The following is a 26,996-nucleotide window of genomic DNA, read 5'->3' as shown; positions in this document are numbered from 1 at the left end:
TTTTCTATAATCCGGGCTGAGATATCACTGCATCAATGAGGGAATGTTGAATGGTCAAGAACAACATAGTTCAGATGAAACATGACTCCATCCATCCTTGAGAGTGGAAATTTTCTATAAAGGGCAGGGAGTTTTCCTTGTGGTCTGGATGTGCAGGTTGTGTTATGAGGAAAGATTGTACAGGTTAGGCTTGCATTGACTGGAGTTTTGAAGAGTAAGATTGAAACAAATAAGATCCTGAGGGTGAATGAGAAGAGAATGGTTCTGCTGGGAGAATCTAGAACTAGGGGTCAGTGTTTCAAAGGGCTCACCCACTTAATATCGAGAGGAGGTGAATTTTGTTCTCTCCGTGAATAGTGAGTCTTTGGAATGCTCTCCTTCAAAGGACGTTTGAAGCAGAGTCGATATTTTTGAGGCAAGGTGGATAAATTCTTGATTAGTAAAGTGGGGGATGTTGAAAGGTTACCATGAGTGGATAGGAATGGAGAATTGAGAGCAGCTATGATTTTACTAAATGATTTAGTACATTCGGGGGGGGGGGAGGTGGGGGGGGGGGGCCGAGGAGCTTACTCATGCTTCTAATTCACACGTACCTTCACATGTACATTCAACCAATATCACTGAAACTGCTCACCTTGTCATTTCAGTGCACAAATTCGCCTTTACCTTTCCCTGTGTAACATCAAAAGTGCTTTAAGATATCCTGAAGTTGTGAAGGCAACAAATAAATATGAGCTTTACGCTGCTTTGTTTAGAGCTGTGACTTATTACAACTGGATATCTGAGCATCAGGCGATGAAGGAACTGGGATGAGATGATATCAGGTAAACACTTACAGTTTGCCAACATACGAAGGTTTGACGTGTAGCAGACTGCATCGTGGAATTGCATTTGCAGTCAGCCAAGGATTTTGAGACATTAGATGAAATGTGGAAGCGGAAATGAGAAAAAAAGATTTACCTCCAATTTAAAAAAGTAACTCTTTTTATTTGCATGCCTTTACAGTAACTTTCTCACATTGTTTCACCTGTCACTGCCAAAGAGTATACTTAGTAACTGATACATATAAGTTCAAGTTTGTCTTCAACAGAGAACACACACCCAAAATGAACAGCAGCAAGAGTCATAAGAATCTGCAGAGAGAAGGTACAGTGACACACTCAACATATGGATTGCAAGTTTACCATGAAAAAATATCATAAACTGTAAATTTCTCAATTTCTTTTTAGACTTGAAAAGGAGTTGCATTCCTGTTATTTATTTTTTTAAAGTGCCACATCTAACTCAACAAAAGACTTTCTCTTTCTACATTGTTTGGACTGTTCCCTGGGAGCACTGGTACAAGCTACGTTGCAGCTTCATAGACATTGGTGGTGTCCCTGACTGTACTCAAACAACCATTCTCCTTATGAGCACCTTAAGTATTGGCTGGTTGTTCAATAATGAGAGTGAGGAGAATATATACACTTCCAGAGTTGGTGATTTTAGACCAATCCAATGTTGCAGCCCTACAATTTCTGGTGGGGCTACTCCAGGCTAGAGATGTAACTCCAGGAAGGAGGTACAATAAAACCTTCACACATAACATTCACACATGATCTTTGTGGATTCACCTTTTTGCTTAATGCTTTGAAGAAAGTACTACCCTAAACAAATACCTGTTTATTATATTAAAATATAAAACCAGGAACACAGCTTTTCTTAAAAATCGTAAAAGATACATTCTGCAATCAACAAATTAACTTTGCATATTTTCCACTTGATTGTAATAACGTCTATCAGATCCTTAAAACAGGAGAGTGATTAATGGAGAGTCTTTTGAGTTGATGTCTATACAGTGGAGTTCTGCTAATGGTTATGAATTATTTAAACCGAATCTTCATGTTTTATAGCGTGCAAAACTTGCCATGTGCAAATGATTTCAGTTGTGCAATTCACTAAAAGTAACCCATCTTCTGCAGGTCCAGTTCTGGATGCTGAATTATCCATTTCAAATTTACCCTCTGCTGTAAACTTATGTAAGAAACATGAAGATGTACTAATTTGTAGAGAGAAGCACGCAACAGGGCACATGTGCAGATTCTGTTCAGTCTAACTAACTGTGTGGGTTTGCTATCCCATTTCAATCAGTCTGACTATTTTGGTTTGTCACCCATCTTGTTTTGAACTCATCAAGTTTTGAAGAGATTTTCCAGAAATGTCTAATAATGATTTCAGTGACGTTGGCTGAACTTCCAATTTACTTCTGTGTCTCATGGCTTGGAAGCATGAACTCTGAGGATACTATGCATTTGGAAATTTTACTGTAACAGCCAAAACTCATTCAAACTCAGCACACAATCTAACCCTCTGTTTAATCCTCACTGTAGAACTGGTATGATGCAGCAGCTCTGCAGTTGTAAACAATTTTGTGTAGGGCTCTAGTTTCTTTCCTCTGTTCCCAAGTCACTATGGTTTTCAGGGTCACTTGAGCTGTAGTTAAGGCTTCCTGGGGAACTGGGCTCAGTGGCTTGACTCTTTTTCTTCACCCTTCTTTTCTCTAATTTTGAACTGATCATAGCAATCGGCTTTATATTCATTCGGTCTTTCTCAGCTTCTTCCTCTTCGTTGTATCTTTCTTCATCATCCTCTGTTTCACTGTGGTAGGGACTGGAATGGAGGGATGTAGCAGGAGAAGGTGGTTTGGAGGCAGGCCTTGGGTAACAAAAACCTTCACTCTACAATTTAAAAAGAGGTATGTTATTTCAACTTTACAAAATACAATGAACATGTTGTGTATTTACAATATTGCATCAATGATCCAGTGCTGCCTTGAATTCTGATTGTTGGAAGTTGACAAAATGTAATCTGTCATTTTTTTTGGTTACATTAGAAAGCTTTTAAAAATCTACATGCTGAAACTTAATGAAGAAATGTTTGGCATAATCACGTTACAATAACCAACAAGCTTTAATGTAAATTTCACAGATCTGAACAAGTGGGATAATTTCTTTCTAACCACAGGAAAACTCCAAAAAGCACACTTTTTCTACGATGTTTTCTCAGGTGACCAGCACCTTTGTTTGCATCAACTGACTTGTTTATTCAACAAAGGCACTTCATTTGCACCTCTTACAACCAAGAAATGATCTATTTATTTTCATACATCCTCATATGTGCTTTTTGTCTGAATACTGAGACAGGCTATATTTACTCCATGCTAAAATATTACATAAAATGTCAACACCATCATGACAAAAAGCTTTTACAGCTAACGAACAATAAGTTAGTTACTGATGGGCAGCTTCACGACCCAATCATAACAAGTGATGCTGAAAGGACTCACAATCCCCTACATCATGCAGTGTATGACAATGAAATGAGAGTTATTAATTTTATATATGGTCAGGAGAACTAAGATTTCCATAAAAGCATCACAGAGAAAATCACAACGCCACTGGCACAATTAAAAGAGAATATTCAAATTAGGTAACACGTGGCAGCTATGAATCATCGTAACTAATAGCACACGTGGCTCTAACTTCCTTCCCCTCCCGCATTAGGTTTAAAATTTGCCAACAATTTGCTTCGAAATAGCTAGAGACTGAAATTATACTTAAATCTACTCTAAAAGAAAATGAGCAGTTTGAATTTTAGAATAAGCAAACTCTGACATTTATGCTGATAAGCAGTGTTATAAACAATAAGACAGTCACTTACCACCTCTGGCTCCCAGAGAGATGAAGTAAAGGAATCTGGAAAAGCTTTGGCTAAGGCGAGTTGTCTTGCATGGACGTAATACTGAAAAGTAAATCAAAAGACACTCCCTTTACAAAGAGACAATCTTCCCCAAAACATAACATTGTTCTTTTTTGGGGTATAATTCTTCTCTGAGATCAGAGATGTAAGAACAACAAAGATCAACTAGGTAATGCTCTTCACAAAGAAAATCCCCTGGAAGCATTTTATAAAGCAGAGAAACAAGTGAGGGCAAGCAGGGACAACAAGGGATTGCATCATGTTGGAATAGTGTAAAAACAGGTTTCTGAGGAAGTTTTTGAAGTGCCAGGTGGAGAATGGAAGGATCCCGAGAGGGGTACAGTACTTGAGAGTAGCCAGCAATGAGGACATTAAGGCAAGGTGTAATCATTGAGGAGAGGCGGATGCATGCAGGAATATTGAACAGAAAGATATCACCAAGGATGGTTGATTCAAAGCCACTGAAGGACTGGAGACAATGAAAGCTCTGGGTCATTTTACTGATACAGGTGGTTCAGTGAACTTCAGGAGGACAAGGGTAATGGATGTAAAACCTAAGACTTGGAAGCAATGTTTCAACTGAGTTGTAACTCATAGACAGTTAAGTTGAAAAGTTAGACAGCATGTGGTTGTGACTTCTACATTAGAGTTCTAGTAGCAGTGAGAGAGATGTAAGAAATGATAGTGGTCAAACTAAGTGACCTTAGTAACAGAGCAATGTAAGAAAGGATGTTGTGTTCAGGGGAAAGTGGTAACTTATGGTTCTGTGCATCCAGCGGCAATGGCAACAGAGCAAAGTGCTGACCGAGACTGGAGAGAACACTTGAGTTCTGTCCACATTAACCTGAACGGGAATTTAGCTCATCCACTTGTAAAAGTCAAACAGGCAGTTGCAAAGCAAAAGAGATAAGATTGGGAGATAGAGATCGCTGTCACCAGTGCACACAATGAAACTAACCCCATGCTTTTCAGATGATGTCATTAGGGTCTAAGAGCATAACTGATGACAAAAAAGAAATTAAAGACAGAGGCCTGGTTTACAGGACGGATGGCCATGTGGACAGAGAAGTTGTTGCTGGAAGTGATGTATTTTGTGTTGTGACAAGCACAAGTTTCTTCAGATTTCCTCATAGAGGTATGGTAGACAAGAGAAATCGTGATGAAATGAATGGTGAGTGTAGATGGCAGACACCACAGAAGGGAAGGAAAGTGATCAAAGCATTAATAACAAAACAAAGTGTGAAGGTGATGGCAGAAAAATCCTTCCAGTTTTAAAAATTTTGTAGCAGGTAATAACGCAGCATTGAAACTTGATTGGAGTTAAATATTGCTTACAACTAACTATAATGAAGGCGAGGAAATAGTGCTGAGCTTTACCCTTCCCAGGTACTTCCAATCCAGCAGATCGGAGAGGCGCTCAGTGCGATTCCTCTGAATGATGCGCTGTCGACGGGACTGTTGACAGAAGCTGTACATAAATGAGGTCAGCTGATTGCACGAGTCATCCAGAGATCTAAAACGACGATCGAGTATGTAAATCCCTGAGGAAAAAACAAGCCTGAACTGAGTTATCTAATGCATGGGCACACTTCTGGCCAACAAGACAAATATTGGACAGTTTTCTGTCTAAAATCAGAGAGTGGCTGCAAACATGAACAGGGTTTAGTCGCATCACAGCAAAAGTTAGGTAGGCTAGATGATCACAGATCACCAGATATACCTTTGTCACTTCATTTATCATTTTAATTTGATTTGCTCATTTTACTGTTAAAACCCCCTATTGTTTGGATCATTTCATTTCCAAGTATCATCCGGGCTCCCAGTTCTTGTGGTGACACTTGACCAAGTCCTGGTTAGCCAGTCTGAAATCAGCTGAAGTTCCAGATCAGTGATCAGTACTTGCTGCACATTCACCATCTATCATCCTTTCATCCTACCACTTCTGATGAAAAGTTACCAACTTAAAAGAGTAACTATTTCTCTCTCTAATGATGCTGCCTGACCTGCAGAGGGTATGCAGTATTATTCCAGATTTCTAGTATTTGCAGTATTTTGATTTTGGGGTACTTGTGTCTAAGTTTCATCCCCAATCTGAGATGCTGCAGAAAGTATTAGGCAGTAGAGCTGCTGTCTCACAGCAACTAGGATTTGATTCTGACCCCTGGTGCTGTCTATATGGAGTCTGTATGTTCTCCCTGTGACCGCATGGGTTTCCTCTGGGTGCTCTGGTTTCCATCCACATCCCACAACCGTCCACTGTAAATTGCCCCTACTGCATGGATGAGTGGTAGAACCAGGGCGGGGGGGGGGGGGGGTCATCTCTTGGGAACATGGGGAGAATAAAATAGGTTTGGGTAGGATTGGTGTAAAAATGGGTACTTGATGGTTGCAGGGCTTGTTTCCATGCTGTACCTTTCTATGACTCTAGGAAACTGGATTGTTCTGTTCATGCGCAGAGGGTATTTCAGGGGAATGGTATAAGTGTATGTACCACATTGCCATATTTTGCAGAACAGTCCAAAGTGAAATGTCACATTCTACCTCACCTACAAAGGCTAGATGCAGTGAAACACTGTACCATGAGGCTCACAAAAACAAAGCGAGAAAGATACATGGTCCTGCAAAAGAGCAATCCGTCTGAGATGACAACAGCAACAATGCCTCCTACGGTCTTTACAGGATATGGTACCTGTTATTTTACTTATATATAGGGCCATATCTTGGGAATGAGGGGTGATATTATAGAGGTGTATAAGATCATGAGGGGCAAAGATAGGGTGAATGCCCACAGTCTTTCTCCCAGGTTTGGGGAATCAAGAACTAGCAGACAGAGGTTTAAGGTGAGAGGAGAGAGATTTAATAGGAACCTGATGAGCAACTTTTTCACCCAGAGAGTGGTCAGTATATGGAATGAGCTGCCAGAAGAAGTAGTTGAGGCAGGTACATTAACAACATTTAAAAGGCACTTGGACAGGTACATGGGTAGGAAATGTTTAGAGGGATGTGGGCAAAATGCGGGCAAATGGGACTAGCTTAGATGGGCATCTTGGTCAGCATGGACCAGTTGGGCTGAACGGCCTGTTTCTGTGCTGTATGACTCTATGATTCTAGATCATTTTAATACCTGCACTATTCTTGCTAATAAAGGGCATCTCTATTACTTTTTTTAATTATACAGAAACCGTAATATTTTTTCTAACATCTGTGATTTCATTTGTTGCAAAGCACCTGAAAATTTTCAGTGTAACAGTGCCTGTACTTAACCAAGTGGACAATAAATTGTAAATGTTGCCACAGGATGTTTGACCTTGAAGAACCAAATTATCTTGTTCTATCCTGTATAGTTCTCCAGAGCACATTTTGTACATTTTGCCTGTTTTTCTTTATAATAACTGTATCTGCTAAAGTGAGTCCACAAAATTTTCAGTAATGCTATGCTTATCAGAAATCTAAAAAAGCCTTCACTTTAATTTAGCATTCACTGGTTTTGAATTCAATGAATTTTAGTGAGGTTCAACAATTATTCCCTAGGAGGAAAAGCAAGGTATTATCCAATTTGCTCATGGCATTAGTACCATCTGGGTAATTTTATTGATAAAGACCTGGACTCTGCTGGTCTTTTCTCTAACGTCATTACACAAGGAACATGTCCCTCTTGGGCACAGCTCGCTTTCCAACTAGGCCAATTTGATGGTACACAGCACATTATAAAGAAGAGAGCTGTTTTTAAGTACACTGATTATATTACTAAAAGCAATGACCTAAAACAATGGCCACATGCAGCAACCATTAGCACAATTACCTTAAAAATAATAAATAGCAGATAAAAGGAAGTGGGAGAAGCCTGCATTATGTACAAAAGGCCAGTCAGCTTTATTTCTGTACTTTATTCAGTTAGCAAAGTGCGCAGCACAAGTGGAATACGTCAGTTCTTCTGTTCAAATTGCTCTATACAATTACATCTTAGACAGATTGTTTTTGTCAATCAATCCATCAGTTTGCTACAACCAAAAAAAAGCTAATTTTAAAAGAGATAATCCTTTTTAGTTAAAGCAGCTTACTTAAGGTCAGGATGGGTGATGAGGTAGGCAGAAGGAAGTGCAATTTCCCTTCTTCACACATTTCCAAATTATTGTTTCCCTGTTTCAGGCTTTACATTTTTTTTAAAAAGAGTGTTTAGAGAGATGACGTGCATCGAAGACTCAGAACACTTTAGCACCACAGTGACTGTATTATATGAGTGCTTGAACACAATGCAAATTTACTCCAGACAGACCGCATTCATGCCTCTGACCACATTTTGGGTGTAAAATTGAAAGCTGTCTCACCCAACTTAATAAAGGGAACTTGCAGCTGTGTTATGTGTCCTGTCAGAGGCCCAGCTTGGAATCTGGCCGGCGACCACTGGAGCACTCCAGTTAGCCTCTCTATCCTTCCCACTGTGAACTGTACAGGACTCTCAAGAGAATCAGGTACAAAACTGTTTGAGGAAAAGGAGCAAAGAAAATTGTAATATAAATTCAGGTTGAGATGTGGGCATAAAGAACTGGGGATCTTGCATTTATATATCATTTATTGCGTACCTAAAAATTTTCAGATATTTATACTCATTGGCTGATTTGAAGAACTGAAGGTTACATTACTTATTATACATGGAATGGATAATAAGGAAAAGCAATGTGATGCAAGACAGGGGCACTGCTGGACAGCTGGGTAATGTAATGAACAACATGGAGACAAATAGATTGTGAAACAGTAAGTCAAAGATATTGCAGGGAATTGAAGAGTAACCTATAGAAGAGTGACCTGGAGGAGTTCATCTGTTTATGGGATGCAAGTTGGTCACTTGGTTTGTAAGTTTTGAGTTGTCACCTCCTGCTTCACCAGTTGTGCTGGCAGAAAAGGGCTCCTTCTCTTTTGCTGTGCTGAATATTTCAGAGTTTTGCTCAATCCAAGGATCTGACACTAGCTGCAGGCCCCTGCTGCAGAGCTCAGGTACAACTGGGTGCTAGCTCTTGGGCAGCCTAATCAGTGAGCCTTAAAGGGACAAAGTGAGTAGCCTTAAGGCAGGAGCACAAAACCATTCTGTGGTGCTCCCCTTGGCTCTGCAAGAAATATTCCCAGCAATTGAACTCAGCAATAAACAGTGCTTTAATCTTCTCATTTTTCTTCTCCAATTTTCTCCCAAACTGCCTTTTTCCTGTGGAAACCTGTCATTAAGCCACACTTGTTGAAAACATCAAGGGGTATCACTCTAATACTGTGTACCATTGATGTAAAGTAGCATGAAGAGGTACTTACCGTACGCGGCTGGGTCAGCAATGTGCTGCTGCATAAAGCATCCAAAACCAGAGAGGTTGGTGGTGATGCTGGGAATACCCATCACTGTGCACTCCGCTGTGGGAAAAGACAAATAGGAAGTCCGATTAATGTCCACATATTCCAGGCAGCAAATTAAGTATCACAGTTAGACGTTTTGGTGGAGGAGTTTACATTGCAGTATTTATTCTCATTTAAACAGTGAACTTTGCCTGTTAGCATTCTAAATAGGCAGGCTTGGGATTATGACCAGTGATTTTAAAGAAAAGCTGGAAATTTAGCATTGGGCAGATACAAGGAAGGCTGGTGCTGTTGAAACATGAAATTTGAAGGTGGAGGAGGTGTGTTGGGTGTTTGAGCATGCCTGAGTGAAACTGCACAGTATGTTGATCCAGTAAAATCCCAGTTGGAAAGGTCCCTAGACCAACAACGAACATATCTTTATATAAGTCTGCACCCTGTTCAGACCCAATCTTGGCTACTACATTGAAATTAAAAGGATGAAAGAGATGGCCAGAGCTGTAATTTACCTGGAAAAAAATCAAGTGTCTGTGAATACCTAATTCTAATTAAAACGTACCTACTTCTGATCTGTCTCTGGGATTTGGAAATGCTGACTTAGCCTGAATCTCTTAAGGCAGCACAAATACATTCTCTGTGGAGAAGTAGTCAAAATAAACAAAATGTAGTAATATACCTCCTTATAAAATGCTAAAGCCCATCAGAAGGAATGTGCTACCTGAATTTAAGTTTGAAACTCTGGCTGAAGGCTTCTTTGGAAGTATTGTTTCAACTTCTGGTGGAATAAAGTTAACATCCCTCCAGTAAGTGTCTAAGTTGGAACCTAAGCAATGAATACTTGTTCCACTGTGGAGGGAGCTAAAACCAAACACAAACTTATTTTCAGCTATTAATCAATTCTGAGCACATTTTCCCTTCTCTTCCTCAATTCATTTGGAGCCACCCGAGTTGAGATCAATTAACCCAGGAGAGTTCAGGGCCCTGAAGCAGTGGTGTGTATAGCTCAGTTACATGCCAACCTTTCCAACAGTCCTGCGTCATTTATGAGGGGAGTTTAATTTCAATGGAAAGAAAAGGAATGCCACCTATTTTAAATTATTGTACAAATCAAGATCTAACTCATGACAGATTGCCAAAATGCCAACTGCCAATCAATTAATTCGATGTATTTAATATCCTTAATTATGAATTTAAGAACCCTATATCAGGACAAAGTTTTGATCATCGTTCCCTTATGCCACAGATTATTTTTCACTCCATTCAGCCAACTGTAAAGCTTTTGCCTTTTCCCAGTCACCGTAAAATTCTGACATTTCTCTCTGATCACTTGCTCAAGTTTTGATGTTGTCAACTGCAATATCTTCTCTGACAACACATCTTCCTCGTCAGCCACTCCTGTATGAATCTCATCAATTCTCAATATTGCGATCTCTTTGCAGTAATCACAGCTCGTCATCTGGCTGCTCCTGCTTCAAGTCTGAGCAATCTCCCTTGCTCGTGTAACCAGGTCCTGACAGGTTGCCTTACTCTCTAGTGCCAGTGTCTTCTCTTATCTATTCATGATATTGCTATGTTCACAACATGCCCAAGTTCTTATCGTCTTAGCAACCACGTTTCAAAACTGCACATTGCCATAATATTGTTAGCAGTTCGTAAAAAAGTATGGGGGTGGGAGGGGGAATATGGTCTTTAGGTTCAGATATGATTAATTTCTGTAGTACCCTTCTGCAGCTTACCAAATAACCAATCCGCTTTATTCCAGTCTGAGATCGCTGTCTTCATAATGCAAGACCAATTATAAACAGAACACTCAAATAAAAAAAGACTCAAAAGGGTTTATGGGAAGCTACCCGAAATCTACAAAATCAGTCTGCAATGAAAGCGAGCTATTCAATGAGTTTTGGCAGCACAGATCTATCTTAAATAATTGTCTCCATTTTCGATTTACTAATATCCTGAAATGTCATCAGTAAATGAGAAACAGTGAAGTTAAAAAAATCTTGAAGCTATTTGAATTATCTGATGTGTTGCAATTATGTCCATAGTAGCAATAAAATTAGTCACTTTCATTTAATTCCATGTATAATGGAAGCATATAATGATGATTATTTTATACAAAGCATTTATGTGGGGAACTTAATTGTACCCAGGAAAAGATTTCCTATCTTTTGGAGGATTCTCTCTTTTATTTCCCTCCTCTGTTGCAACCTTACTTTGCCTCTGGGTTGTCCATTCACAGGATCTCATTGTTTTTTTCAGATTTTTTAAAAATCAAAATTACTTGTTCATGTGATGCTTAGCTATGATGGGATATTAATGGATGAGTAACTGTTATACGCAGTTGAAAAGAATATTATAGTTTTAGAACTCTGATTGATGTATCTTATTAATGAATATGCTATTTCTGTTTTTGTATAGAGATGGTCCTGGGTGCAGTACTCTGTTATGCAATAGCCACTAAAATACTGCCTTAAACAATACACCTGATCCTTTGCTGGCAATCAGGAAGCTGCTCAGTGCATCCTTTGGATATCTCACTGGTGTATTTCACAGTATTTATTTTGTAGCTAAGACAGGAATGAAGTGTGCTGTGTACCAATGCATTGTAATTGTAGACAATGGAGCTACATCAGCAAGTTTCATATGCCACTCAAGACAATTAGAAATACTTCCCAAGGTTCTACTGGTTAAGTAGAAGTATTCTTAAAACAGTTGGTACTCTGTTGCCTTCACAGGATTGTAAAACCGAATAACAGGGAGATCTGAAGAGCCTTTAACTGCTTTTGAGAAAGATACTGTTGTTTCTAGTTATTTAAATATCTTTTAAAAATGGTTAATTTTGTACCCTACATGAAGATTGCTTTACTCTGCAGCACTGGCATCAAACATTTAGTTCAGTAATAGCTCAGGTGGATATGACAAAAGATTTCTTTGTCCTGACCCAAACATCCACCTCAGAAGAAAATCCTCCACTGGATGTTATTTTACTATTTACTAATTTAGCCTTTTGGTCTGTTTTCTGAACAGGACTGCCAATTAGGAGTAGATTTGTACTATGCACCCCGAGATAAAAAAAATCACTTCACAAATTGTGTGTCATTTTTAACCAGAAGTCACTCTCAGTGCAGCTGACAGTTATTGGGAGTCATTGTGTGAGTTGGGTAACAGGCTAACTGGCCTGCCTGGGTTAGCATTAGGGCATGGCAGTCCATTCTAAAGTCCCACATGGCTCGCTAATAACCTTCAGGAATGCAAACTACCCGATCTGGCCTAAATGTAGCTCCATTTCCACACGTTGCTGGCTCTCATTGGCTTATGAATAAGAAATAAATGCTGCTTTCCCATTATTCACAACTCAAGGAGACTATTCACAACTCCCCCCCCCCAAAAAAAAACAGATACAAGAGAACATAATACAAGAGTAGGACATACAGATCTAATCTTGGCATCAGCTCCACTTTCCTGCCCTTTTCCTGTTCAAGCTGAAACTCACCAGGAGTGTACCCCCATGGCTCGTAATAGGAAGGAAACACACCCAAATGGCAACCACGTACAAACTCTTCATAATCCAAAGGAAGCAGTGGGCTGGTGGACGACAGGAACTCAGGGTGAAAGATGACCTGAAGGATGAATGAAACCCATTTACTAAAAGGCAGATGCAAGAATTCTATCACAAGCCTCCCATAATGGTCCAAAGGTAAATTGCACCCTGTATGATGCCAAGCAAATCCCAGGTTTGATTGAGAAAATCTCATCCACAGTGGCAGAGGAGAAACTATGACTGACATCAGACTCTGTGTCAATGGGGAATTAGCTAAGGTTCTCACACTTTGGACATTTAACCAGGAAGTTCTGCTGGAACTTGTATCTGAATGACAGTTAAAGGCAGGACGTAGTTGGTTGTGATGATCACAAAGCTAGATACTCATCATTAACACTTCATAAATGACAGTGGAACAAGGGTGAGATGGACAAATACAACCAGCCTTAGTAAATGCAGTCATGAAAACATTTAAGAAAAAAACCTGTCACTGTAATGTTTTGTCTTCAAAGGAAAGTTTATCTCCACTCACTTCCTGTCATTGTAATTGTATATTTCAAACCTCAGTTATATGAAGAAACAAACTGTAATACACCATTTGATTCAGAGCCTGTGTTCAACTCACATGATGGAGCAGTAGGAACCTTGCAATTGACATCAGGGTGAGGGTGAGGGTGAGGGAGAGAGGATGAGATGGAGGGACAGGAAATATATCAGCATTCCTACTAACTTCTGATGACTTCCTACAAGCACATTGGATGAGAAGAGGGAAAAAAGAATCAGGTGTGCCACAGATTTTAACCTTTCCTCTTGTTTTCTAACATTATCCAATTTATCAATTGGGCAATATATTCTGACAATATATTCTTTCTAACTGGCATAAAATGTAGAAAGTGGAGGAACTCATATTCAGACAAGCCTACTTGCTTAGGAAACTTTCTGCATCCAATTAACAGGTTCATGCACATAATAAACCGATGGGGAGCTACCTACACTTGTAATTTGATTGATAGCTGTCATTCCAGTTTTGTTCGCCCCTCCGACTATGTACAGAATTTGTTACAAATTTATCATAGTAACGAAGAAAAAAAATAATGTTCATACCTTGACTCTATCACTTGTGTTGTTAAACAATCCAATTCTTCGGATTGCATTGAGAATTTGATCACTGGAATCATCCAGCATGTTATGTGTGCAAATTGGAGGCAATGAACGGCGCTGTTAAAGAAAGGAAATATTTTCATCAAGGGAGTGAGAAGGGTAACACCTCCATCAAAGATATTGTCTTTATTTGTAGTGTGGAGTTACTGAAGAATCTCCCTCTAAAATTGTACTATGTTATTATTCACTCATGCAGAATATCCTCTTGGAAATCAAGAATCTTCCAATTCCTCCAACAGATATTTTCCTGCTCAAGTTTTACTTAATAATCAGTCTGATTTGTAATCTGGCTCAACTTTTCTGTTGACACACCAGCTGGTGTTCACTTTCAAGAGCAACGGTATCATCCAAATAACTCAGCAATGCCACACTGCAGGTTTGGGCAAGGAGTGTCATCGGTGACAGGATTGTGGGGCAGGAGAATTTCTGAGGTTATACCTGAGGCTCATCATGTTTTTACCTGGTATTTCATGCACCCATTTCCAGCAGCAATCACTGTGGGAGACTTGTTTGTACTGGGCAGCTGTTGCATGGAACAATTGTGAAGCCTATCTGATAAGGGTAAATGAAAGTCCCAACTATTTTCAAAAGCTGCCCAATTTGCATTGGGGTTTAGAGCTGTGAAGTGCTTATTAAAGGGAGTTGCAAAGTCTGGCAAGTACAAAGTGGAATGCAACTATGTGACATTGCAATGCAAAGGTTGGTACTGACAGGAAAGTTCCAGAGAAGATGATAGGAAAATTAGTAGTGGTAATTTTGCAAGTGGCACCCACGGCTTCCTTTAACAGTTAGAAAGGCTGCCTGGAACAGATGGGTGAAGCATGTATGATGCAAACTTTGATCACTAGTACTGAAAGTTACAAATGAGATCCACTAAGCTGGTACAACTTCCCAATTGTTTATTGAAGTTGAAATCTCAGAGCACATCTCAGGCAGGTAAATTTAAAAAATATATTTTTAATTACCAGCTGGTTGGTCCATTTTCTGGAGCAAACAGAAAAGGAAGCAGTTAAAGGCTGTTCAGCAATCATCCCAGCAACACTAAACCCAGTTGTGGCACTGCTAATGCTAATCCATGTCTCTGGCTGTATGTCTCACCATCTTTTTTATTGAATTGTTGCCTAACACTTTATCTGGAAAACTTAGTAGCAATTTATTTTATCATTTTTTCTATGTTATATTGATTAGTCAAAGCCATAAGAATTGTAACTGCAAAAGAGAAAACTAAGTGTTCACTCTTTTCCTTGAGTTTCCTGCTGAAGAGTTTACCTGAGTGGCATATATGGCTCTCTTCATCATAGTGAAGTCCTCACGATCCAGAATTGAGTTTATATCAGGCATCTCACCTCTGAAACCAAATCAACACTGCTTGAAAAGCCATAGCCTTACAATTCTCCAGATTTCACATTTCATTTCCCCACAGGAAACACTGCATTTCTTTCTGATTTTTTTTTTGTGAGGAAGACTTTATATGCTTATTAGGGGAAGGCTATCAGAACATCCTTGTTCCTTCCAATCCAGATCAAACACAGGAAGGTGTGATGCAGGGTCAACCTCACATTCTCCATTGTGGTTCAATCCAAAAAATACAGAAATCTCATTGTCATTTGCCAGGTACTACACCAAATATCTTTATGTCACTATTGGTGAAGTTGCAAATGTCTGGCTCATTTCCTTGGAGATATGCTTTCATTTCATTAGTGTTAACTGAAGTAAAAACCAGGCTCTGGATTGTTAATCAATTGTGCCACAATTTTCAAACAACCTTAATTTCTAATTGACTCTGTTGCACTCATCCACATAGGACATACAGCTCCTGTATTAACTGCACTATAACAGGAAAAATGCCAATTATAAATAATCCTTCTTCATAGCCATTGTACAGTCAAGCTCCATTCAATCTACCAACTCAGAAGTAGGGAATGTGAGTATTTGGGGTGAAGTACAGCTTTATCTATCAGCACCCAGAAGCCAATTTTCTTCAGCAGTTTTCCTCTACTCAGCATTTGTTTGATTAACAATAGTGTCTACATGTCAATCAGAGGTACTTACTCCAAGAGCAACTCATAAAGCTTTTTGCCAAACTTTTCTTTGATCACATTTGCAGTGTCCCTGTAACAAGAATTCAGATAATTGAGTCCACTTTATAATTGAGGTTACCTTACAGTATCAAGTTGCATTTAGTGATTATCAAAGTGAAGATCCAATGGGGTTCACTAAATTAACTAGTCTCAAATATTAATTTGCCTGTGATACCAGTATTTTCAATTACAATACATTAGCAATACAGATTGAGGAAGATAACTAGAAGAAAATAATCGGTTACAAATTTCAAAATCAATGTCAATGACAGTAATCTATTTATTCTATATTACATTTTGTACAAGACACACATGCCATTAAAAACTCATTAAAAGTACTGCAGATATATCACTGCAACTTTTAAAAGTAAAGGTATTGCATTGTCTGAGACACAGGTGGGTGGATCTGTTGCTTCAGAATCACAGCTGCCTGCTCTCTTGCCACGCTGTTCCTGGCAATTGACTGGATTCAGAATCATTTTGATAGACATTCACAAACATTCAATAACACTTGAGGCACACATTAGAAGTATTTTTTTTATACATTTAGAACACTGAAAAGTACTCCCACATACTAAAGATTAACTAAAATCATTGAAACTAACTTAATTAATTGTTAGAAATCTGACTGAGCAAAGTCCTTCATTTCTGAAGCAGTCAGCAGGATTTTAGGATTGTTTAGCTTCCTGTATTCAGCTGGATTGGTTGGTTTGTTTGTGCAAATGTTGACAAGGAAGGAGCCAAATCACTGGCTTGTGGCAGATTCTGAGTGTCAAAGCTGGAGAAATTTCAAACACTTCAGTTTACAAATCACTAACTGGAAATCTATTTGGAATCAACAATGTACACAAATAGGTCTCAAAATGTCACAGTAGCAAGTGGGATTAAAGCACGATCAATGAAGATAGTGAATCAATGGAAGCTTGGGTGAAAGCAAATGTGTGGACATTCTTTTTACATTCTAGTCATTCCTACTCAGTAGTATTTTGTTTATTAATTTTAGATGGAAATAAAAATAAAGCTAGATCTCAATTCCAGTATTATTTAAATTGAATGAAGTGAGTGACTGAAGAGCAGGGGAGGAGGAAAACATAGAAGTGAAGTGCAGGTGCTGGTGGGAATCACAGGTTGGCGGAAGTTGGACGTACAATAAAACTGTGGAGGGGTGAAGAGAAGTGGTGCAAGTGGAGGGAAGGGGTAGGGTTGGATCACATTTCCCCCACTAAAGCTCCTGCAAAACATCATCCACACAAATGTAAAATGGGATTAAGGAACAAAGACAAGAGACCTTAGCAGAAATAACTGGAAAAGACAGTGAATGTATTTTCTGACACATGACATACATTGACAGGATGGTTATTCCACCAAACTTTGTCTTCTTCCAGCACAGGAGATGTTTAATAGCATCCACCTGGTCACCCAGAAGGCTATTGACAATGTAACATTTTGGGCAGGCAGTAAGGGGTTCTGTTCATTTAATGGCAGCTGGTTAGTTACCAGTATAAAGCCCCGTGCATGCTTCCCAGGCAACTCACTCTTTGCTTTCAATTTAATGCCATCATACGTCAAGCAGATACCGTTACAGTAAGGCTTCTGAAACCCCCAGCACCATTAATATGATTGATATCTTAAATATCAAAAGGATGCACTGCTGTAAAGTCCTTAGAGGTTTGTGAACATTATCCCATTGTACAGTATATGCAATATCTCTGATGTACAATGGAAGTCCAGCTCTGGTGATGGAACAAACCAGAGCCAGAAATAATATGGGAGTAGGGGGCAGGCAATGCCCATTTGGATGCAGCTCCAGAAACACCAGTGTACCCAGCAACCCCAGTGCAGTAGGAGCTCATGAAAGATACATTAAGGGATGTAACTGCATTTCTGCATGAAACTTATAAAAGAGCCTCATGTACAATTGTAGTCCCAACTCTACAGCACGATCATACTGCCTCCACTATTATATGCTCTGCTCCAGTATGCCTGGTGATTCAACTATGGTGGAGAGCAGTGCAGCCAGCCGCTTGTCCACAAGTGCACAGGTTCAGGAGTGGCCTCCTCCTGCTCCTCACTAAGACTTTGCTGCTTGAAATGTTTTGCTACGTGACTTCTGCAGCTCATCCTTAGTCTGGAATCTCCTTTATAAGTAAAGCCAAAGCAATTAAAATCACTAAACAAAATCATGGAATGAAACTGGCCTGTACTTTCCCCACCACCACTTGTTCTCAAACTTGCTCAGTTAAGCAGCACACTCACCTCTGAGTCAGAGAGTAAGTGGGTTCAACCCTAATCCTAGGTATGTAAACTAAGCTGACACCCAGTACTGGATTGTTCGCGTTTCCATCTTTTGGAAAGATTTCATAACACTATTTGAATGAAAGTAGAAGAGCTCCCTTGGTGTGTTTCCCTCACAAAATCAACAAAAAATAGTTTAATTGGCAATACTTTGTAATTTGGGTTGAATTATTCAAATAGGAGGCTGAATAGTTCAGAAACAGAGAGGTGGCAAGCCCAGCCATGAAACTCTGGTTTGCTGGCTCTAGTTAACATGAATAGTGACTAAAAATACTTATTTGTCCTGTTAGCTACAAGCTGCAATTCAAAGCTTATTCATCTTTATTTATTCACTACTTTGAGATGATATGAGACTGAACAACAAAAAGACCACTCTTACTATCTGGTCATGAAGAAGAGACAACCACATTTGTACTGCAAATATACACTTGCAGAGCATGTGAATATTTGAGTTTTTCAAGCACAACTGAAGGAGAAACGATTTGAAATTTGAAGGAAGGGACAGAGGCAGGAGATGGGGAAGTTATCGGTATGATGGCAATGGGATTGGGAATGGAAGTCTGTTAAGTATTTCTGTGCCCATGATTTAACGTTACCTATTGCTCTGTGTGAATTCTAGTCAATATCACAGCAGTTTGTGTGAAGGTTGCTATTAATGTAGGTGAGAATGTCATAAAACCCAATGCTTACAAACACCTTAGACCACAATCCATTCAGGTTTCAGGTGACCACAGATCTTTGAATTCTGATCAGCTCTGGCTTCTACAGTAGAGAGGAGATAAAGGGTTGCCAGCTCCAAATTGTACCTTCTATCAGACAGGTAGTCACCAGAAAGAGAAACTAACTTTGCTGTTTATTTATCCACTGCCTAACTCATAGTTAAACGTTGGTAAGTTACTTCCAGATGAATCCTAATATAAAAAATGCTTTGTTTTTATAATGGTAATTGCTTGCAGGAAGATATCTCAAAGTGATTTACCTTTCAGAGGAAAGAAAAGTGTTTGCAGCAACAGAGGGGAAGAGGGAATATGTTGGAAAGAATTAAAGGCACAGTCAAACAGAAAGCTTTTTAGAAGGTTTGTCAAATCAGGTAAAGTCTGACAGCAAATTGGCTAGAATGGCATTGTGAGTACTGGGAGATCATAGTGACCGAATGAGCACCAGCAGAGCAGGGGGAGTGGGGAAACGTGGAACATCTTCCTGTGAGAAGGAAATCTGTCAGGGTGAATAAAACAAAAGATGACGACCAAGGTAGCCTGGATGGTTAAAGCTTCAGTGTCTTCACATTTCATCAGAAACCTAACATGTAAACAGAAAATGTTGAAAACATTCAGTAAGTCAGGCAGCTTCTGTGGAGAGGGAAACACAGGTAATGTTTCATAGTGACCTTTCAAAATAGAACTAGCTGCTGGAGGTTCATGTTAAACTGTTTAATCCATGGTACAAGTAAGGAGAAAGGCTCTACTTTCTTTAAAGCCGAAATGTACCATCTCACATTCACTGACATTAAATTCTATCTGTTACCTTTTCGTCCATTCACTCATAACACCATAAGACATAGGCCATTCGCCCCTTCGAGTCTGCTCCGCCATTCGATCATGGATGATTTACTTTTCCCTCTCAACCTCATTCTCCTGCCTTCTCCCTGTAACCTTTGACGCCCTTACTAAGCAAGAACCTATCAACCGCAGCTTTAAATATACCCAATGACTTGGCCTCCACAGCCATCTGTGGCAATGAATTCCACAGATTCAACAACCCCTGGTTACCTGCCTTTTGCCTACATCCTTTTTTAAACAGTGGCATGACATTCTCTGTCTTCCAATCTGCTGGGACCTGACCAGAGTCCAGAGAATTTTGGTAAGTTATTACAAAGGCCTCCACTATAAACTTTCGCCATTTCTTTCAGTACTCTGGGATGCATCCCATCAGGATCAGGGGACTTGTCTACCTTTAGGCCCACTAGTTTACTCATCACTACCTCTTTAGTGACAGTGACTGCATCAAGGTCCTCACCTCCCATTGCATCCATAACATCTCTTTTTGGCATGTTAGACATGTCCTCTACCGTGAAGACCAACACAAAATAGCTGTTCAAGGCCTCGGCCATTTCCACATTACCCAATATTAATTCCTTCTCATCTTCCAAGGGACCTATGTTCACTTTAGCCACCCTTTTCCACTTTACGTAATTATGAAAACTTTTACTGTTTTTATATTTTGTGCTAGTTTACTTTCATAATCTATCTTTCCTTTCCTTATTGCTTGCTTTGTGGTTCTTTGTTGCTTTCTAAAGTTTTCCCAATCTTCCAGTTTCCCACTACTCTTGGTGACTTTGTATGCATGAGCTTTTAGCTTGATGCCTTCTTTTATTTCCTTAGTTATCCAAGGCTGGCTCTCCCCACCCTTACTATCCTTGCTTTTGTTAAGCACCGTGAAAAATCTCTTTGAAAGTCTTCCACTGTTCCTCAACTGTCCCACCACATAGCCTGTGTTTCCAGTCTATGCTAGCCAACTCCTCCCTCATCCTGTTGTAGTCTCCCTTGTTTAGGTGTAATATACCAATTTTAGATCAAACGATTGCACTCTCCATTTGTATGACAAATTCAATCATACTATGATCTCTCTTTCCAAGAGGATCCCTAACGACAAGATCATTAATTTTACCTGTCTCATTGCACAGGACCAGATCTAAGATAGCATTTTCCCTTGTAGGTTCACTAACATGCTGTTCAAGAAAGCTATCATGGATGCATTCTCTTAAGTCCTCCTCAAGATTGCCTTGAGCAACTTGATTTGCCCAATCTATGTGGAAGTTAAAGTCCCCCATGACAACTGCCGTTCCATTCTTACATGCATCAAATATTTCTTGGTTTAATGCCTGTGCCACTGTAATGTTATATTCGGTGGCCAATAGACAACTCCCACCAGTGATTTTTTTCCCTTTACTATTCCTAATCTCTTTACTATTTCCCTTTACTATTCCTAATCTCTACCCAGATGGACTCAACATTCTGCTCCTTAGATCTTATATCGTCTCTCACTACTGCCCTGTTCTCATTCTTAATTAAGAGTGCTACCCCACCTCCCTTACCTTCCTGCCTATCCTTCTGTATTACCTGATACCCTTGGATATTTAATTTTCACTCATCTCCATCCTGCAACCATGTTTCTGTAATGGCCACTAAATCACACCCCTTTGTACTGATTTGTGCCACAAGTTCACTGGCCTTGTTTCGAATACTACGGGCATTCAGAAAAAATGCCCTTACACTCATTGTCCTTTTAGAATCTAGTAACCTTGTGTCCTTTGCGTTTGGTTTTTCAGTACTCCACTCTTACTTCTCTCTTTTCTAACTTTTGCTCTGGTCTTTGCTTTGTTTCCCTCTGTCTTTCTGCATGGGCAGGCACGGTAGTGCAGCGGTTAGCATAATGCTATTACAGCACCAGCGATCCAGATTCAATTCCGGCCGCTGTCTGTAAGGAGTTTGTACGTTCTCCCCATGACTGTGTGGGTTTCCTCCAGGTGCTCCGGTTTCCTACCACGTTCCAAAGGCTTACGGGTTAGGAAGTTGTGGGCATGCTATGTTGGTGCCAGAAGTGTGGCGACACTTGTGGGCTGCCCCCAGAACTTTCTATGCAAAGATACATTTCACTGTGTGTTTTGATATACTGTACATACTAATAAAGAAATCTTATCTTATGGATTCCCATCTCCCTAACATATTAGTTTAAACCCTCCCCTTCCCCATATTTCACCTTCCCCACATTTCCTCACACTCACAGCTCATATAAGTGTTGATTTATGTTAATAAGAAACAATTATGAATCCTTTCTCCCACATCAATTTTTATTGTACTGTAACTTGTTCTGAAAAGTCTTAATTGTTTGTATGATGTGAGAGTCATTCTTTGCACTTCTGTTTCTCTTGGATCATAAATTCATAGGGTGCATAAAAATCTAACAGTTGATATTTTCCAATTGTTTAAACCCTTATTTCGGATATTATCATGTTTTAAAACCACAGTAAAAAGCAAAGAAGAAGTTTTTCTGAAAAGCACTGAGAGAATTGTGGGAACTCAGATGCAGGTAGTTCAAGCAAAGGACTGAATCTGTGTAGGCAAAACTCATGAAAAAGCAACACAGGAATTTATCATCAGAAAAAGCTAATGGAAAAGATTTGAAAGAAAAGTTGAACGGTGCAAATCTTTAAAAAGACCTGGAGATGGCAATAATTTTACTCAGAATTAGCTGAATGCACCAGTGTGGACCATCTCTGTTGTCAAGAATTGGGATGTGATGCCAAACTGGTCTGATGACTGCTAAAGAGCAGGCAAACTCTTGGAAACTCTGTTACTGGCTGAGCATCAAGGTCCATGAAAAATACCAACATATTCTTAGAAAAATGTGATGAGCATGCAAGGGGGAATAGGTTATAGGAAAATAAGTGGGGGGAATGGGATTGATGGGTATATTCTAAGAGACAGCACAGACTTGGTGGGCCTAATAACTTACTCCTATGTCATAAAAATATGAAATATGAAATCATCAGCCTCTCCATGGGCACTAAAGTCCAGCTATTCATAGTGGCAGAAAAAAAAGATAAAAGGCAGTGCCTTGGGTATAACCGAGAAGGCAGACAGTAGCAGGGCAGCTGCTGGACAATCTAGTACCAAGGTTCATCATCAGGAGGTATTGGAGAAGGTTAAGTAGAAACAGATTGGGCAAGGCGCCAACAAGCCCTGCTATGACAGGCCTCCAGTTATGTTAGTTCCAATATTCACCACTATCTCTTATGATGTCAGTGGTGACCTTTTCCACAACACTAAGGGTTTGCAAGATGGCAGGGCCTGGTGGTTATCCATCTGCTGTTAAATGTGAACATATCCTGCCAGAGTGGAATTAGTAAGGGGTATGGGCTTTCAATTTTCACCATGCATGCACCGTGCACACAGTGAAAGAAAGCAGTGCAAGAGTAGGTGCAATGAGTTTTTGCTGATGATTCACGGACAGCCACAGGAAGTGGGGAAGGAAATGACTGACTATGCAAAGGCAGAGATGAGGTGTGTTGCAACCATAGAAGAAACGAGAAATATGAAGGGGTGCTCAACCTTGGTACTCACACTGAAACCATTACAATTTTTCCTTGTTACAGCCCATTCCCGGAAATAATGTGGTGATGTCCCTCGACATGATTCTTCAAAACCTGCCTCAGCATCTGCTGGTTAATTGTGTAGAAACTACATCTATAAGTTTATTTGCACCTGAAAAACCGCAGGGCTTTGGGCAACTTCTCCCTTCCGCAGACATCTTTCTGGAACTCCATATTGCTGCATCCATGGCCTGCCTGCAAAAAAATGTGTCCTTTGCTACAATCTAGATGCTCTTGGCCTCCAAGCACTGAGCAGTAAGCTATGAGAATTGTTCCACGAAAATTAGGGGAAGCCCAGAAGTTGGGACAAGATCCTGGTTGGCTACCACAGTTGGGCTCTGCTCCTCACCTGTTTAGCTCCTGCCAGGAAATGGAAATCATGCATAATTAGAGACCAGCATACAATCCCATCCACAGGATATATCAGGACACAGCTTTTAGTTAAAGGTCAGGGAATAAACTTTTCTGAGATAGTCAAGAATAAGTGATGGAGAGCTGACAGCCTGCATTACATTCAGTTTCAATAAAGTTAGGGGAGATGCAAGGTGGCCTTCTGACCCAGCCTGCACCACTGCACAAAATTAAGATTTACCCCTTGGTGTGTCTGTGGAAAGCACCTTACTGCTGTGAATTCAAGTTCTGAAAGAAATTTAAATAACAGTACATTTTCATCTCTGAAGAAAATTAAGTATGTGCATTGGTCTTCAAGTTATTCTTAGTCTTTTGTTAGCATCTTCATTTGTAGATATTGTGCTCAAGCATTCTGATCAAGGGCCCTAGACTTGAAACGTCGGCTCTGTTTCTCTCTCCACAGATGCTGTCTGATCTACTGCGTGTTTCCAGCCTTTTCTGATTTCATTAAGGCTCAAATATCACAATTACATTTTTTAAAATGAGCTTACATTTGTTCAACATTTGAGTAGTTTTTACAAGGAATATCTGCATTATTTCTAGGGACCATTGGAAAAATGTACTTTGCTTACCAAAGCTGTTTCCGTACTGCTTGCCCCTTGAGAGTTTCAACATTGAAGTTATTGGTCTTCGCAGGCATGATGAAAAATGCAACTACAGTTACCTCACTACGGTTTGCCTGTTTTGGGTGCAGAGAAGCAGAGACATTAAGTAAGCCATTCCCCTGTTTGCTGATGTAAGTCATCATTTACAACATTGGTTCCATCATAAACTCAGAGTCCACAGTCTAACTTGATAATATTTCCTCTCATCCCACTTCCTCTAAGGACTCCATTACAAACTTCTTGCAAGAGTACAATAAGCAAAAAAGCCATTTGGTCTGTCAAGTACGTAGAACTTAAGGTAAGAACAATCCAGCCAATACACTCTCCATTTTCTCCTAAATTGCTTTGCAAATTCTTTCACTCATCCAGCTCTATTCTAAATGCTATCATTGAATCTGCCTCTACTTCTATTCCTGGCGTTCCTGCCAGTGCTCACAAGACCCTAAACTCCCTCTGCTTGTCAAAGTTTTTTCTCATGCCACTTGTGGTTCTTTTGCTTATTACTTCATTCTATGTTCCCTGGTTCTTGACCCTCTTACCAATGGAAACAGTTTTATTTATGCCTATATCCTTCATGATTTTATGCATCAGATCCCTTTGCAACCGAGAACAACCCAACCCAGGAATCAATCCAGTAAATCTCCTGCACCCTCTCTAAAGCCTTTACAGCTTCCCTAAAGTGTGGAGCCCAGAACTGGACATGATACTTCAGTTGTGGTCAACCACCAGGACTAAATCTGCCTTTTAAATCCCTTTCTCAACCTGCCCTGCCACTTTCAACAAACTATGCACATATTCCCCTAAATGTCTCTCTTCATGTATCCCTTTTAGAAATGTGCCCGCCAGTTTACTTCGTTTCTTCTCTTTCTTCCTACCAAGTGAAGTTTATTGTTATGTGCACAAGTAGAGTAACATTCAGTACAATGAAAAACTTGCTTGCAATAGCATCACAGGCATGTAGGTACAGACAACACACAGAATATAAACTATACAATAATTATATTAAAAAAACCATACATTAAGAAAGTGTGCAAAAACACCACCATAGTGCAAAAAAAAGACACAATCGAAGAGAAGTCTGTGGAAGTGCAAGAGGTGGTCTGTAGTGTTCCACTGCGAAAGTAGGGTTAGGGTTGTGCAGGTAGGTTCAAGAACCTGATGGTTGTAGGAGAGTAGCTGAACCTGGCAGTGTGGGACTTCAGGCTTCTGTACCTCCTGCCTGGCGGTAGCAGCAGGAAGAGGGCATGACCCAGATGGTGGGGATCCTTGAAGTTAGATGCTGCCTCCTTGAGGCAGCGCCTCCTGTAGATGCTGATATCAAAATACAACACTTCATATTTCTCCACATTACTTTTCATCTGCCAACTATCTGCCCACACCACTAGCTCCCATATGTCCTCTTAAAATCTGTTAATATGCTTGTCACAATTCATTAAGCCTCCAAATTTTGTGCCATCTGTAAATCTCAAAACTGTGCAATGTACATCCAAGCCCAATGTGTTAACATATGCAGGTGACCCCCTGTGTTACAGGGCAGGGGAGGGGAGGTTGTGTTCCTAGAAAACAGTCCGTGTTGTGATTTTCCATAATGTGTCATCTGTGCATGTGTCAAGAAACATGAGTTGAAAAAAATAATAAGATCCATGAGAGCAAACATTATTCTGTCTCAAATTTTTGGGTCATGGTTTGTGAATTCTGTAAGGATGAATTTCTGTTACTGGAACAGTCATAATGTGAGGGTTGCCTGTATTAAGAAAAACAGTAGATCTGGGGAACTCCACTGTACATCCTGGACACAGTCCAAGACACAATCTTGCAACACTTCTCTCACCTTCCTGTTGCTCAGCCAATTTCCTAACCATGCTGCTACAACCCCTTTTATTCCATGATCTTCAATTTTAATGACTAGTCTACAAAGTGACACTTTATCAAATGCCTCTTGGAAGTCCATATATATCATAATTCCTTCATTAATCCTTTCACTGTTATTTCATCAAAAAACTCTGTGAAATTAGTTAGACACAATGTGCCTTTAACCAATCCACGCTGGCTTTCTCTAATCAATCCATAGTTGTTTGAGTGACTGCTAATTCTACCTCTGGTTTTTGTTTCTAGAATTCTTTCCACCACTGAATTACCTGTGGTTACTATTTTTTGCCTCAATTACATTGATTGAAACAACCATCATTGTCCAAACCATTCCATCAACTACCCTAAGCTTTCATTACCTCCACCATTGGTAGTTACTCCGACAGCACCTCCCAGACTTTCATTCTACTGGCTTACAGACACTTCTCAGCCAAGTGCATGTATAACGTGGTTGGATTTCCTCCGGGTGCTCCAGTTTCCTCCCAAATCCCAAAAACATGTGGGTTGGTAGGATAATTGGCTCCTGTAAATTATCCCTAGTGTGTAGATGAGTGGCAGATTCTGTAGTGGGTGTGGTGGGAGTGGGGGATTAGTTGATGGGAATGAGAGAATAAAATGGGTCAGGATAGGATTAATGTAAAAATGGGTGCTTGATGGGTGGTACAGACTCAGTGGGCTGAAGGGCCTGTTTCCTTGGTGTATATCTCTTTGACTCCATCAGGCAAAGAAGCAGAATGACTCACTTTAATTAGAATATCACCTATCCATTTGTCATCAATTGAAATCAACACTGTATTTCTCAA

General features: G+C 39.9%; 1 protein-coding gene across 2 annotated transcripts in view; it reads right to left on the bottom strand.

Annotated features, from left to right (window-relative positions):
• Positions 1-974: 974 nt before the first annotated feature.
• LOC127577812 (glycogen [starch] synthase, muscle-like) overlaps positions 975-26,996 on the bottom strand; it is a 66,436-nt gene continuing 40,414 nt past the window's right edge. Inside the window, exons 8-16 of one of the 2 annotated variants that reach the window (XM_052029392.1) lie at positions 24,292-24,398; positions 15,833-15,892; positions 15,050-15,128; positions 13,724-13,837; positions 12,572-12,698; positions 9,040-9,135; positions 5,116-5,279; positions 3,700-3,780; positions 975-2,717 (exon numbers count right to left, since the gene is read on the bottom strand). In XM_052029392.1, the coding sequence (XP_051885352.1) occupies positions 2,421-2,717; positions 3,700-3,780; positions 5,116-5,279; positions 9,040-9,135; positions 12,572-12,698; positions 13,724-13,837; positions 15,050-15,128; positions 15,833-15,892; positions 24,292-24,398 (1,125 nt within the window). In that variant the 3' untranslated portion in view covers positions 975-2,420. The remainder of the gene's footprint in view (positions 2,718-3,699; positions 3,781-5,115; positions 5,280-9,039; positions 9,136-12,571; positions 12,699-13,723; positions 13,838-15,049; positions 15,129-15,832; positions 15,893-24,291; positions 24,399-26,996) is intronic. The other variant, XR_007957442.1, reaches the window with a different exon arrangement.

Source organism: Pristis pectinata, chromosome 14 (genome assembly GCF_009764475.1).
Source record: "Pristis pectinata isolate sPriPec2 chromosome 14, sPriPec2.1.pri, whole genome shotgun sequence".
NCBI lineage: Eukaryota > Metazoa > Chordata > Chondrichthyes > Rhinopristiformes > Pristidae > Pristis > Pristis pectinata.
The sequence above is the reverse complement of the archived record's forward strand: the minus strand, read 5'-3'. Positions and strand labels throughout refer to the sequence as shown.